Source organism: Oncorhynchus gorbuscha, linkage group LG04, assembly GCF_021184085.1.
Source record: "Oncorhynchus gorbuscha isolate QuinsamMale2020 ecotype Even-year linkage group LG04, OgorEven_v1.0, whole genome shotgun sequence".
NCBI classification, from domain to species: domain Eukaryota; kingdom Metazoa; phylum Chordata; class Actinopteri; order Salmoniformes; family Salmonidae; genus Oncorhynchus; species Oncorhynchus gorbuscha.
The window spans coordinates 67341288-67356722 of record NC_060176.1 but is presented as its reverse complement, the minus strand read 5'-3'; the positions used below and the strand labels follow the sequence as shown (position 1 = coordinate 67356722).

Here is a 15435-nt window from a genome sequence, read left to right as displayed (position 1 = left end):
GAGGTTGTATAGTGCAGAGAGGTATTTATATTAAATAATGAAATAGCAGCTGTGTAGAACAGGTTATGTCATGGATTCGTGTCAATTCTCTATTTATTACATTTCTATCTGCAAAGTCCAGATCGTTTCCTTGCTATCAGGGATCCTTGGGACGCCCCTACCCCGTTGAAATTTAAAATGGTTAACCTGGTTGGAGGATTTCAGATGTCCTGCTTATTCCCTCCTGATTCCGGGAATACTCCAGGGGATATATTGAAATTAGCGGAATTTTGTAACCCTGGTTATGGTTTAGGGTGGGGGACAGCCCAATGATTCCAGATAGCACTTAACCCTCCCTTACCTAGGCTATAGCGACGTATGTCAGTCGACTCAAGTTTGGGTCAGGTGAGCCTGAATTTCAATGCTTCCCCTTCATACACTTTTTTAAAAGTAGTTTAACGATCATTGCATATCTAAAACCATGAGGACTCCTCCAACGCGCTGGTTCAAAGCATTGCGGAGGTAAATTGGCTACATTAAAACTGGTCAGACGCATCGCAGATCGCTGTCTAAATTTACTTGAATCACTTTGGTAGTAACACGCATTGTTTTATTGATTTCAAACCTAATGTATATTGTTAAACTGTGTTCATCTTTGAGATCAATATTACTTATCTTTCAGAAAGTTCGTGTGACAGGTTTGAACAACTTTATTTCTTCATCGCTCTTATCTTTGATTATCTTTTGCGTTTCCTGATTGGTTGCCTGGAAACCCGACGTCTAGGTGGGCAGAGATGAGTGTTTGACTCGAACTGTTCATCTCGCCACCTCTACAAGCCAGAATGTTATAAAAGTATATTAAAGTACTTTACCGGTTGGTATGTGAGACAATATACAGGGAAGTATAATTACATGTTGGTAGTGCACTCAGATTTCTATCACCTGAAGCATGCACATAACCATGTGCGTCAGTTTGGCAGGTATGCATGCCTCTCCTGCAGGGTGGGTATAATTTGTGGAACATTCCAATAGGAATCTGTTCCAAAAACTTCGTAAATAACAAGGTTTCCAACAAACACTTACACAGTTGTATAGCAGCATAATAAGATAACGGGGTAGGGCGTGGGCTATTTAATAACTTTATTTCAATTATGTTTATTCCGAAAAATGGCTGTACTCACTCTGGTAGCCTATCGACAAACATTAAGAATAAGCTACATGGTGAGTTGATGTCTATTCGGTAGCTAGGTGGATTGCTCATGTTACCTTGTACTTCACGAAGTTTTTGGAACAGTTTCCTGTTGGATCGTTCCACAAATTATACCCACCCTCTCCAGCATGTATTTGTATCGCATGCTTCAGGTGATATAAATCTAAGCGCTCTACCAGCGCTTTGGGGAAAAAATGTAATTATACTTTCCTGTGGATTTATTTGCTCATATTCCTACCGCCCAAAGTACCAAACTCGCTGAATGGTCCTTGGGACTTCCCTACCCCGTTGAAATTTAAAATGGTTAACCTGGTTGAAGAATGACAGATTTCGTGATTATTTCCTCCTGATTCCGGGAGTATTCCAACCGGGATTTCGGGAAAATCGGGGAATATATTGAAATTAGCGGAATTTTGTAACCATGGTTATTGTTTAGGGTGGGGGGACATCCCAATGATTACAGATAGCACTAACCCTCCCTGCCTATGCTATAACGGTTTATAGGCTACTGCGCACGCCCGAAGACATGTCAGAAGACTCAAGTTTGGGTCAGGTGAGCCTGAATTTCAATGCGTCCCCTTCATACACTTCAAAAAGTCGTTTAACGATCATTGCATCTCAAAAACCATGAGTACTCCTCCAACACACCGGTTCAAAGCATTGCGGAGGTAAGTTGCCTACATTGTTACTCTTCTTCTTATTATTGTATTTTTATTTGACTAGGCAAACCAGTTAAGAACACATTGTTATTTACAATGAAGGCCTACCTGGGCCTAACCTAGACGACGCTGGGCCAATTGTACGCCGCCCTATGGGACTCGCAATCACGGTCGGTTGTGAGACATCCAGGAATCCAACCATGGTCTGTAGTGACGCCTCTAGCACAGAGATGCAGTACAGCTGAGCCACTCGGGAGCCTATTAAAACTAGCCAGACAGATCCCAAATCGCTGTCTAAATTCACTTGAATCACGTTGGTAGTAACACTCATTCATGTTTTATTGATTTACGTTTGTTGCGCAAACCTAATGTATTTTGTTAAACTTTGTTCATCTTTGAGATCAATATTACTTATCTTTTAGAAAGTTCATGTGACAGGTTTGAACAACTTCATTACTCATATCTTTCATTGATTCTCTTTTGCGTTGCCTGATTGGTTGCTTGGAAACCCGACGTCTAGGTGGGCAGAGATGAGTGTTTGAGTCAGGAAATGTCCCTCTCACCACCTCTACAAGCCAGAATGTTATAACGGTATATTTTAAGGTACTTTACTGGTTGTCTGTGTGATTGGTCCTTTTGGTGGCAGAAAAGTATAATTACATGCTGATGGTGCATTTGGATTTCAATCACCTGAAGCATACACAGAACCATGTAAACATGAGCATGTGTCCCAGCTTAGCAAGTATCCATGCCTCTCCAGCAAGTATCCATCCTTCTCCAGCAAGTATCCATCCTTCTCCAGCAAGTATCCATGCCTCTCCAGCAAGTATCCATGCCTCTCCAGCAAGTATCCATGCCTCTCCAGCAAGTATCCATCCTTCTCCAGCAAGTATCCATCCTTCTCCAGCAAGTATCCATCCTTCTCCAGCAAGTATCCATCCTTCTCCAGCAAGTATCCATCCTTCTCCAGCAAGTATCCATCCTTCTCCAGCAAGTATCCATCCTTCTCCAGCAAGTATCCATGCCTCTCCAGCAAGTATCCATGCCTCTCCAGCAAGTATCCATGCCTCTCCAGCAAGTATCCATGCCTCTCCAGCAAGTATCCATCCTTCTCCAGCAAGTATCCATCCTTCTCCAGCAAGTATCCATCCTTCTCCAGCAAGTATCCATGCCTCTCCAGCAAGTATCCATGCCTCTCCAGCAAGTATCCATGCCTCTCCAGCAAGTATCCATGCCTCTCCAGCAAGTATCCATGCCTCTCCAGCAAGTATCCATGCCTCTCCAGCAAGTATCCATGCCTCTCCAGCAAGTATCCATCCTTCTCCAGCAAGTATCCATGCCTCTCCAGCAAGTATCCATCCCTCTCCAGCAAGTATCCATCCCTCTCCAGCAAGTATCCATCCTTCTCCAGCAAGTATCCATGCCTCTCCAGCAAGTATCCATGCCTCTCCAGCAAGTATCCATGCCTCTCCAGCAAGTATCCATCCTCCAGCAAGTATCCATCCTCCAGCAAGTATCCATCCATCCATCCTTCTCCAGCAAGTATCCATCCTTCTCCAGCAAGTATCCATCCTTCTCCAGCAAGTATCCATCCTTCTCCAGCAAGTATCCATGTATCCTCTCCAGCAAGTATCCATCCTTCTCCAGCAAGTATCCATCCTTCTATCCAGCAAGTATCCATCCTTCTCCAGCAAGTATCCATCCTTCTCCAGCAAGTATCCATCCTTCTCCAGCAAGTATCCATCCTTCTCCAGCAAGTATCCATCCTCCAGCAAGTATCCATCCTTCTCCAGCAAGTATCCATCCTTCTCCAGCAAGTATCCATCCTTCTCCAGCAAGTATCCATCCTTCTCCAGCAAGTATCCATCCTTCTCCAGCAAGTATCCATCCTTCTCCAGCAAGTATCCATCCTTCTCCAGCAAGTATCCATCCTTCTCCAGCAAGTATCCATCCAAGTATCCATCCTTCTCCAGCAAGTATCCATCCTTCTCCAGCAAGTATCCATCCTTCTCCAGCAAGTATCCATCCTTCTCCAGCAAGTATCCATCCTTCTCCAGCAAGTATCCATCCTTCTCCAGCAAGTATCCATGCCTCTCCAGCAAGTATCCATGCCTCTCCAGCAAGTATCCATCCTTCTCCAGCAAGTATCCATGCCTCTCCAGCAAGTATCCATGCCTCTCCAGCAAGTATCCATGCCTCTCCAGCAAGTATCCATGCCTCTCCAGCAAGTATCCATGCCTCTCCAGCAAGTATCCATGCCTCTCCAGCAAGTATCCATGCCTCTCCAGCAAGTATCCATCCCTCTCCAGCAAGTATCCATCCTTCTCCAGCAAGTATCCATCCTTCTCCAGCAAGTATCCATGCCTCTCCAGCAAGTATCCATCCTTCTCCAGCATGTATTTGTATCACATGCTTCAGGTGATCGAAACGCTCTACAAGCGCTTTGAAAACTTTCCTGTGGATACATTCTCACATTCCTACCGCCCAAAGGACAAACTGCAAGGACAACCGGTAAAGTACATTTAAAATATAATTTTATTCACCATTCTGACTTGTTGCGGTCATGAGAGGAAACTTTCCTGATTCAAACACTAATTTCTGCCCAATGTAGAGTTAAATGCAATTCAACAGGTTTCCAGGCAACCTGATTGGCTGAGTCATTTTCCTCTGATACTGGGGTTTTAATGGTATGGATACTGCCCATGGGCTGTCCTGTTTGGCACACACTTTTCACCAGACTTATACATTATATGGCCAAACGTATGTGGACACCCCTTCAAATTAGTCACTGACCGGTTGTTGTTTTTAAAATATATTTTATTAACCTTTTATTGAACTAGGCAAGTCAGTTAAGAACAATTTCTTATTTTCAATGACTCCCTAGGAAAAGTGGGTTAACTGCCTTGTTCAGGGGCAGAACAACATATTTTTACATTGTCACCTCGGGGATACGATCTTGCAACCTTTCGGTTACTAGTCTAACACTAACCACTAGGATATCTGCCGCCCGTATAAAACCGAGCACAAAGCCATGCAATCTCAATAGACAAATATTGCTGGTAGAATGGCCTTACTGTAGAGCTCAGTGTCATCGACTGCCACCTTTTCAACAAGTCAGTTTGTGAAATTTCTGTCCTGCAAGAGCTGCCCTGGTCAACTGTAAGTGCTGTTATTGTGAAGTGGAAATGTCTAGGAGCAACTATGGCTCAGCCGCGAAGTGGTAGGCCACACAAACTCAAAGTATGGAACCGCCGAGTGCCAGAAGCGCATACAAATCATCTGTCCTCGGTTGCAGCGCTCACTACAGAGTTCCAAACTGCTGCTGGAAGCAACATTGGCACAAGAACTGTTTGTTGGGAGCTTCATGAAATGGGTTTCTGTGGCCGAGCAGCTGCACACAAGCCTAAGATCACCATGCGCAATGCCAAGCGGCGGGTGGAGTGGTGTAAAGCTTGCCGCTATTGGACTCTGGAGGAATGGAAATGCATTCTCTGGAGTGATAAGTCACGCTTCACCATCTGGCAGTCCGATCGTCGAATCTGTGTTTGGTGGATGCCAAGAGAACGTTACCTGCCCCAATGCAGAGTGCCAATTGTAAAGATTGGTGGAGGAATAATAGTCTTGTCAAGATCTGTGTGAAAGAACTTGACTGGAATGCACAGAGCCCTGACCTCAACTCCATGTAACACCTTTGGGAGTAATTGGAACTGGGACGCAATGTTCCAACATCTCGTGGAAAGCCTTCCCAGAAGATTGGAGGCTGTTATAGCAGCAAAGTGGGGACCAACTCCATTTTAAATGATTTTGGAATGAGATGTTTGACTATACTTTTGGCCATGTAGTGTATCTGTAAGCCTGTTTGAGATTAACATGACAGTGTAGAAGGAAGCATGCGCGGAAAAGCAGGAGCATGTTATGCATGCAAGAAGAATGGCAGCCTAACCTGCAGAAGGTGTACTGAATATGATTTGATCTAGAATACTAACTACAAGACTTGTTTCCTTTACACATAGGAATACACTGGCTTTTGTCTGACATGTATTTCAGGAACAGGCTGGAGGAGCCCTGCATGAAGACCCGTCTTTTAGAGTGTATGGAGCTGCTGAAAAGGGCCAGAGCTGCCTTCCAAGCTGGCCGCACATTTGACGAGAGCTTCAGACAGGTCCAACTGGAAGCCCTAGTGCGCATGCTGGTGGAACACGAGTGTGACTTTGTGGATGCACTTGGGAGGGACCTCCATAAGGTACAGAAGTTATTCTCCAGATGGAGAATGTCTAATCATTTCTCCATATTTTAGTAGGAGCTGAAGAGGTTGACAAGATGCAGACCAGTACATAATAACAATATACTATGTATTCGGAAAGTATTCATACCCCTTCACTTTTTCCTTATTCTAAAATTGACTAAATTGTTTTTTCCCTCATCAATCTACACACAATACCCCATAATGACAAAGCAAAAACAGGTTTATATACACTTAACAAAAATATAAATGCAACATGTAAAGTGTTTGTCCCATGTTTCTTGAGCTGAAATAAAATGTCCCAGAAAAAGCTTCTTTCTCTCAAATGTTTTCAAACATTTGTTTACATCCCTGTTAGTGAGCATTTCTTCTTTCCACGATAATCCATCCACCTGACAGGTGTGGCATATCAAGGATCTGATTAGACAGCATGATCATTACACAGGTGCACCTTGTGATGGGGGCAGTAAAAGGTCACTCTAAAATGTGCAGTTTTGCCACACAACACAATGCTACAGATGTTTTGAGGGAGCGTGTAATTGCCATGCTGACTGCAGGAATTTCCACCAGAGCTGTTGCCAGATTATTTGTTTATTTCATTACCATAAATCTCCTCCAACATTGTTTTAGAGAATTTGGCAGTACATCCAACCGGCCTCACAACCGCAGACCACGTGTATGATGCCATGTGGGCGAGCGGTTATCTGATGTCAAGGTTGTGAACGTAGTCCCCCATGGTGGCGATGGGGTTATGGTATGGGCAGGCATAAACTACAGACAAAGGACACAATAGCATTTAATTGATGGCAATTTGAATGCACAGAAATACAGATCCTGAGGCCCCCTGTGAGACCATTTCTTTTAAGGCAGTGATTCCCACTTTTTATAGTCCCGTACGTACCCCTTCAAACATTCAACCTCCAGCTGCATAACCCCTCTACCACCAGGGTCAGCGCACTGTCAAATATAGTTTTTTGCCATCATTGTAAGCCTGCCACACACACACTATACTATACATTTATTAAACATAAGTTTCTGTCACAACCCTGCTCGTGGGAAGTGACAAAGAGCTCTTATAGGACGAGGACACACATAATAATACATTTTGCTCTTTAATTTAACCATCTTACATATAAAACCTTTTTGTTCATTGAAAATTGTGAATAGCTCACAACAGGTTAATGAGAAGGGTGTGCTTGAAAGGATGCACATAACTCTGCAATGTTGGATCGTATTGGAGAGTGTCTCAGTCTTGAATCATTTTCCACAGTCTGTCTGTATTTACTTTTCATGCTAGTGATGGCCGAGAATCCACTCTTACATAGGGCATCAGTGTCTTAATAGTGAGACTTTCCAAGGCAGAATACTCTGAGCGCAGCCCAATCCAGAAATCTGGCAGTGGCTTCTGATTAAATTACATTTTCACAGAACCGCTTGATGCAATTTCGATGAGGCTCTCTTGTTCAGATATCAGTAAGTGGACTGGAGGCAGGGCATGAAAGGGATAACGAATCCAGTTGTTTGTGTCATCCGTTTAGGGAAAGTAATTGCGCATCAAACTCACTTGTTTGCACAAACAAAATCATACGATGATGGAAAGACCTGTGTGTTGTTCTTGTTAATTAATGCAGACAGAGAAGAACTCAAACTTCTTAATCATAGCCTCAATTTAGTCCCGCACATTGAATATAGTTGCGGAGAGTCCCTGTAATCCTAGATTCAGATCATTCAGGCGAGAAAAAACATCACCCAGATAGGCCAGTCGTGTGAAACTCGTCATCATCATGCAAGTGAAAATAATGGTTAGTAAAAAGAACTTTAAGTTCATTAAAAAAAAAAGTCAATACTTTGCCCCTTGATAACCAGCACAATACTGTATATTGTAAAATCTTTACATGGTCGCTGCCCATATCATTGCATAGTGCAGAAAATACACACGCGTTCAGGGGCCTTGCTTTAACAAGTTAACCATTTTCAATGGAGTGTCAAACGTCTTTCAAGCGGTCAGGCATTCCCTTGGCAGCAAGAGCCTCTCTGTGGATGCTGCAGTGTACCCATATTTTGGGAGGAGGGGGTCTTTTCCCCCAGCATTGTCCCTGCCATATTTGCGGCAGAAGGAAGAATTAAGCACTCCACAATAGTATGGGGCTTTCCTGTCCGATCCACTCGGTAGTTCACCACCATATAAGACACTTCTAGCCCCTTCTTATTAATGGTATCTGTTGCATTTATACATGTCTTACTACTCGAATGTCGTCTTAATTCTCATTGGCTGCATCAGATTCCCAACTGTCAGTGTCCATGCTAGCTGGGCTACCTGTAATTTTACTTTTACATTGTTGTTATTTCGCTGATCACTAGATGGTTTAATTTTATTTTTGGCAGTAAAACTAGGCTAATCGGGCGAGGGGGGGGGGGACCTCACCCAAATGTATAGCCTGTTGGAAAATATAAATGGACTGTTTGAAAATATGAAGAATTTTTATTTATTTTTAAATTGTGAATCACATGTTTTATTTGGCGTACCCCTGACGGCATTGCGCATACCCCTGGGAATACCTGTTTTAAGGTATCTGTGACTAACAAATGCATGTCTGTATTCCGTGTCATGTGAAATCCATAGATTAGTGTGTAATGAATTTATTGAAATTGTCTGATTTCCCCTCATATGAACTGTAACTCAGTAAAATCTTTGAAATTGTTGCATTTTGGTCTATATAATGTATATGTGTGTATATACACTACCGGTCAAAAGTTTTAGAACACCTACTCGTTCAAGGGTTTTTATTTTACTATTAAAATAATAGTGAAGACATCAAAACTATGAAATAACACACATGGAATCTTGTAGGAACCAAGAAAATGGCAAACAGATCTAAACATGTTTTATATTTGAGTTTCTTCAAATAGCCTTTTCCTTGATGACAGCGTTGCGCACTTGGCATTCTCACAACCAGCTTCACCTGGAATGCTTTTCCAACAGTCTTGAAGGATTTCCCACATATGCTGAGCACTTGTTGGTTGCTTTTCCTTCACTCTGCCTGTCCGACTCATCCCAAACCATCTCAATTGGGTTGCAGTTGGGGGATTGTGGAGGCCAGGTCATCTGATGCAGCACTCCATCACTCTCCTTGGTAAAATAACCATTACACAGCCTGGAGGTGTGTTTGGTCATTGTCCTGTTGAAAAACCAACGGTAGTCCCACTAAGCCCAAACCAGATAGGATGGTGTACCGCTGCAGAATGCATGCTGGTTAAGTGGGCCTTGAATTCTAAATAAATCACTGACTGTGTCACCAGCAAAGCATCCCCACACCATCACACCTTTTCCTCCATGCTTCACGGTGGGAACCACACGCAGAGATCATCCGTTCACCTACTTTGTGTCTCACAAAGACACGGCGGGTGGAACCAAAAATCTCCAATTTGGACTCATCAGATCAAAGGACCGATTTCCACCAGTCGAATGTCCATTGCTCGTGTTTCTTGGCCCAAGCAAGTCTCTTCTTATTGGTGTCCTTTTAGTAGTGGTTTCTTTGTAGAAATTTGACCATGAAGGCCTGATTCTGAACAGTTGAATTTCAGATGTGGCTATTACTTGAACTCTGAAGCATTTATTTGGGCTGAAATTTCTGAGGCTGGTAACTATAATGAACTCTGGGTTTTCCATTCCTGTGGCAGTCCTCATGAGAGCCAGTTTCATAACGCTTGATGGTTTCTGCGACTGAAAATTCTGAACATTTTTCATATTTACTGACTTAAAGTAATGGACTCATTTCTTTGCTTATTTGAGTTCTTATTTTAGTTACTACATGATTCCAAGTGTTATTTCATAGTTTTGATGTCTTTACTATTATTCTACAATGTAGAAAAATAGTACAAATAAAAACCCCTGAGTAGGTGTTCTAAAGCTGACGTGTGTATCACCTTTATTACTAACAGTGATTTTATTAGGGAATCCACATTCCTGAAGGCACACATTGGTTCCCCAATAAATCACTGTGGCATTTTTTTACAATGTTTATCTTCAAGGTAATCAATAGTGTAAACAAACTGGCTACCATCAAGGCCTTATTTCAAATGTTCTGTCCGAGACCTGAGCGTTTGTGCTGTTTTGCCAGCCGCGGTTTGAGACGGTAGTGTCTGAACTGATACTGGTGAAGAACGAGGCTCTTCATGCCATCAACAACCTCAAGAAGTGGATGGAGCCGCAACCAGTGGAGAGGAACCTGGTAAGACTGTTACAGGGTGCCCCGTGTGTGTTTACTGAATACTGGGTTGTCTTCAGTTGGGAGAAACATTTTGAAATGGAGTGAAACGGGGAGGTACTACTAACTGAATTTGTCCAGTAAAAACACCGGTTTTTGTTTTGCGTTGCATAACCTTTTGCTATGTATGATGGTGGTTTAGTTGGAGTTTTAAAGCCACTTAAAAACTTTTAAAGCCACTTAAAATATGATTGTTGAATCATCAATTAGTTAAATTGTCTTTGAGAGAACGGGCTGTCTCTCGCCTACAAAGCAATGTATTGTGCTGAACTTGTCAAAACAGCTTAGAATAGTCTGGGTGCCAGTCTTTTTGCTCTATTTTCAACTTCTTATGGAATTGTCATGCCAAACAGTGACTATGCACGTAGTACCTGTGACTCATGAGTTTTCCATTGGCTGGGTAATGTGAGCTCCTCCCCTCTGCCTTCTGATTGGTGCAGACCACCACGTTGGATGAGTGCCTGGTGGTGTGTGAGCCACTGGGGGTGGTGCTGATTGTGGGGGCCTGGTGTAGCCCTGTTCAGCTCTGTCTGGTACCCCTGGTTGGGGCCATTGCCGCAGGTAACAATACACTGTAACTATAGGCTTTAGGGCATTTAAGTATCACACACTCAAACACAATGCTCATCCATTTGCATTCAATACTGAAAGTTGCTTGCCAATCGTTGTACTGTTGTATCTGTTTGTTCTTTAGGGAACTGTGTGATCATCAACCCCTCAGAATGTAGTTCTCACACATCGGAGCTGCTACACCACCTCATACCGTCATACCTGGACAATGTGAGTTGAATTCAATGTTACACAGGTGGCTGTTTTGGTGACTTGTCATATAAGTGAGTATACCTTTTAATCTACAAACATTCCTGCTCTTTTCAAAGGAGTGTTACCATGTGACCCTTGCAGGGGTGAATGACCTGGCTGAAATAGTGGACCTCAAATTTGATCATGTCTTCTTCACAGGTAAAAAAAGGTTCAGATTTAAAATGTCACCATTGCCTTATCTGAATTTTGCTCCCTAATCTTTGTTGTATCAGACGTAATGTGTGCTCTGTGTATGAGGTAATAATGGTTCCCCTAGGAAACCGTGAGCACGGGGGTAGAGTGGCACAGGCAGCAGCCCGCACCCTCACACCCGTCACCCTGGTCTTGGGCGGTGGTAAGAACCCCTGCTACGTGGACCAGCAGTGTGACATCCCCACCACGGCACGACGCATCACCTGGGCCCGCTTCCATAATGCTGGGCAGAGTATGGTAGCACCTGACTACGTCCTGTGCCATGCCGAGGCCAAAGCACAGCTGCTCCAAGCCTTGCGCTGCTGCCTCCTGCAGTTCTATGGTTCAGACCCCCAGGAGTCCAGGAGCTTTGGCCGCATCGTGAACCTGGAGAACGTACACCGCACCACGGACCTGCTGCGGAGGTCTGGCAAGGTGGCTGTAGGAGGCCAAGTGAATGAAGCAGATAAATACATTGGTAAATGAACGAGGAAGGAAGTTTTGAGATTCTAAGGCCTGGTTTCCTTGACGAAGATTAAGCCTAGTCCTGCGCAAATAGCATGCTCAACAGAGAATCTCCATTGAAAGTGCTTTTCAGTCTGGGATTAGGCTTAATTGGTGTCCAGGAAACTATTCCTACATGTATATGCACCTGATTTACAGTCTGTACTACACCACAGTATTTGTACATAATGACTTTTGTGTATATATATTTGTTTTTGTGAAGCACCAACCATTCTGTGCGATGTGATAGACTCGGACCCTATCATGCAGCAGGAGGTTTTCGGACCCGTTCTGCCCATTCTGACCGTCAACAGCATAGATGAGGCAATCTCCTTCATCAGTCGTCGAGAGAAGCCTCTCTGTGTGTACGCTTACTCTAGCAACAGCAAGGTGACTGGCACAAGCTTACACACACAATTCATGTGTACACATACAATATATACTGGCTGTCATGCCTCTTTCTGCTTCCTGTGCAGGTAATCTCAAGGCTAATGAGTGAGACCTCAAGTGGGAGCTTCTGCTCCAATGACAGTGTCCTGCAGAGCCTGATGGTGGTCCTGCCTTTTGGGGGAGTAGGTAGGTTTGAGAAAGATCTGCCTGGGTCAGATTACTGCCTCACGTCTTCAACCCTTCTCAGTACAGAGACCTGGGTCATGTTCAGTAGGGCATACAGTAATAAAAAATAAAATAAAAAAAGAAGCCATTTAGCAGACGCTTTTATCCAAAGCGACTTACAGTCATGTGTGCATACATTCTACGTATGGGTGGTCCCGGGGATCGAACCCACTACCCTGGCGTTACAAGCGCCATGCTCTACCAACTGAGCTACAGAAGGACCACATGTTTTGCAGCCGAAATCTGTTCTTATTGAACAAAGTATTAAAAACAAACATGGTATTGACAGACTGATCAGGTGAAAGCTAATATCCGCTATCGATGTCACTTGTTAAATTCACTTAAATCTTTAGATGAAGGAGGGGGCAGCTTAAAAATCCTTCTTTAACCCTTGGTAATAGGATTGTGTGCAATTCAGAGGGTGAAGTGGTAAGACAAATGCAAATGTAACAGTATGGTAGTACAGTGCGTGTCAGGCGCACCGGTTTGTGTCGAACTGCATCTCCCTTTAAAAAAAATAACAACCATAGTGAATGAACAAATATTATATTAACCCTCCCATATTTTGTTTAACTCTACTTGACAGGTGCCAGTGGGATGGGTTCCTACCATGGGCGCTACAGCTTTGACACCTTCTCGCACCGGAAATCATGCCTGCTCAGAAACAGTTGCATCGAGTGTGTCACCTACCTGCGCTACCCACCATATGAGGAGCGCAATCTGTCACTTATGACCTGGGCAAGTAGCCTTTCCCAGAAGAGCCAGGGCTGGTGCCAGATACTGTGACTGTGTGTGAGTTGGAAGACTGAGACCTTTTTACAACACTAAGCCGGGCTGAGCTCTACTGTACTGGCTTGATTACACATCCACCATAGTTATTGAAGCCATGCTGTAAATCCCAGTGTGAAGATGATATCTGAACCTACAGTACATTGAGGACCAGTTGTGATAGTTCTCCAATATGACAATATATTCAGCACATTACATTTCTGATGTAGAACATGATGCTAAGGAAGTGACTATGATCAGCAAGTTTATTTACTGCAGCATGGCATGATAGCCCATCAGTATAAATATTGTATCCATGATATTTATTAAACTATTCGTCCAGTGTTCTCTGAAATACTTTATAAAGAAGCTTCTTGTGATCCAACCTGTGACATTTAATTACAACAATGTACATTGTGTGCTTCCAACACAGGATTATAATTCTTCATTTGGTATTATCCTAGTATCACAGGTTATTGTTGTAGCAGTTTTTCCAAATTTCATTAAAAGCAATGTGCCACTCAGTATGTTAAGGTTTAGCCTCTAGCAAAGTCAAACTTGATTCAAGTCTTTATTTGAAATTTAGGGGCAGTGCCATTACGAGATATTCAAGCGTATACCATCAATCTGTCGTTTACATATGCCAATGATGATCCTTAAACAGAATAAATGTTGTTTCAAAGTTCCCCAGTCTGTTCATTCATGTGTAGATGTGTCATTCAGGTCTTTTGTAGATTTTCTCATTACCTTATTTCATGGCTGTGTACCTGGCCACTGGAAACAGGTAGTTGCTCAATCTGTGGGAAGAAGTGAGGTGACTGTTCATCAGCTAGAGCACACAATCTAAAATGTGCACATTTATACCAGGAACATAGTGGATTGCGAAAGTATTCACCCCCTTGGCATTTTTCCTATTTTGTTGCCTTACAACCTGGAATTAAATTATTTTTTGGGGGGTGGGGAATATCATTTTATTTACACATGTCTACCACTTTGAATATACAAATAAGACTTCAGCGTGCATAACTATTCACCACCCCCAAAGTCAAAAACTTTGTAGAGCCACCTTTTGCAGCAATTACAGCTGCAAGTCTCTTGGGGTAGGTCTCTATAAGCTTGGCACATCTAACCACTTGAATTTTTGCCCATTAAAGTTAAAACTGCTCCTGCTCCAAGTTGGATGGGTTCTGATGGTGTACAGCAATCTTTAAGTCATACCACAGATTCTCAATTGGATTGAGGTCTGGGCTTTGACTACACCATTCCAAGATATTTAAATGTTTCCCCTTAAACCACTCGAGTGTTGCTTTAGCAGTATGCTTAGGGTCATTGTCCTGCTGGAAGGTGAACCTCCATCCCAGTCTCAAATCTCTAGAAGACAAACAGGTTTCCCTCAAGAATTTCCCTGTATTTAGCACCATCCATCATTCCTTCAATTCTGACCAGTTTCAGTCCCTGCTGATGGAAAAACATCCCCACAGCATGATACTGCCACCACCATGCCTCGGGGATGGTGTTCTTGGGGTGACGAGAGGTGTTGGGTTTGCGCCACACATAGCATTTTCCTTGATGGCCAAAAAGCAACATTCTAGTCTCATCTGACCAGAGTGCCTTCTTCCATATGTTTGGGGAGTCTCCAACATGCCTTTTGGCAAACACCAAACGTGTTTGCTTATTTGTTTTCATTGAGCAATGGCTTTTTTTCTGGCCACTCTTCTGTGAAGCCCAGCTCTGTGGAGTGTATGGCTTAAAGTGGCCCTATGGACAGATACTCTAATTCCAAGATAGTTGCAGCTTTGCAGCTCCTTCAGGGTTATCTTTGATCTCTGTTGCTTCTGATTAATGTCCTTCTTGCCTGGTCCATGAGTTTTGGTGGGTGGCCCTCTTGGCAGATATGTTAATAATGGATTTAATGGTGCTCTGTGGGATGTTCAAAGTTTGGGGTATTTTTTTTTTATAACCCAACCCTGATCTGTACATCTCCACAACTTTGTCCCTGACCTGTTTGGAGAGCTCCTTGGTCTTCATGGTGCCCCTTGCTCAGTGTTGTTGCAGACTCTGGGGCCTTTCAGAACAGGTAAAGTTGAAGTCGGAAGTTTACAAACTAGTTTTAATGACTCCAACCTAAGTGTTTCAACCACTCCACAAATCTTGTTAACAAACTATAGTTTTGGCAAGTCTGTTACGACATCTACT

At 43.2% G+C, this 15435-nt stretch overlaps 1 protein-coding gene across 4 annotated transcripts; it reads left to right on the top strand.

The window, feature by feature from the left end:
- Positions 1–117: 117 nt before the first annotated feature.
- Positions 118–13918, top strand: aldh3b2 (aldehyde dehydrogenase 3 family, member B2). 4 transcript variants are annotated; one of them, XM_046347924.1, is made up of 11 exons: positions 118–384; positions 1694–1742; positions 5896–6091; positions 10213–10323; positions 10800–10920; positions 11054–11139; positions 11238–11319; positions 11438–11830; positions 12080–12246; positions 12333–12432; positions 13058–13918. In XM_046347924.1, the coding sequence occupies exons 3-11, from the start codon at positions 5918–5920 to the stop codon at positions 13255–13257; spliced, it is 1434 nt and encodes a 477-aa protein (XP_046203880.1). In that variant the 5' UTR covers positions 118–384; positions 1694–1742; positions 5896–5917; the 3' UTR covers positions 13258–13918. The 4 variants fall into 4 exon arrangements, with proteins under 4 accessions (XP_046203880.1, XP_046203878.1, XP_046203879.1 ...); XM_046347922.1 differs by having other exon boundaries at positions 1694–1857; XM_046347923.1 differs by having other exon boundaries at positions 118–677.
- Positions 13919–15435: the final 1517 nt, after the last annotated feature.

Excerpts from the sequence above, each read along its gene's own strand:
- aldh3b2 (XM_046347922.1), top strand. The coding sequence starts at position 358 with ATGTCAGTCGACTCAAGTTTGGGTCAG. Across the intron at positions 10,324-10,799 it reads AACCAGTGGAGAGGAACCTG|ACCACCACGTTGGATGAGTG; the intron begins GTAAGACTGTTA and ends TGATTGGTGCAG. Across the intron at positions 10,921-11,053 it reads GGTTGGGGCCATTGCCGCAG|GGAACTGTGTGATCATCAAC; the intron begins GTAACAATACAC and ends TTTGTTCTTTAG.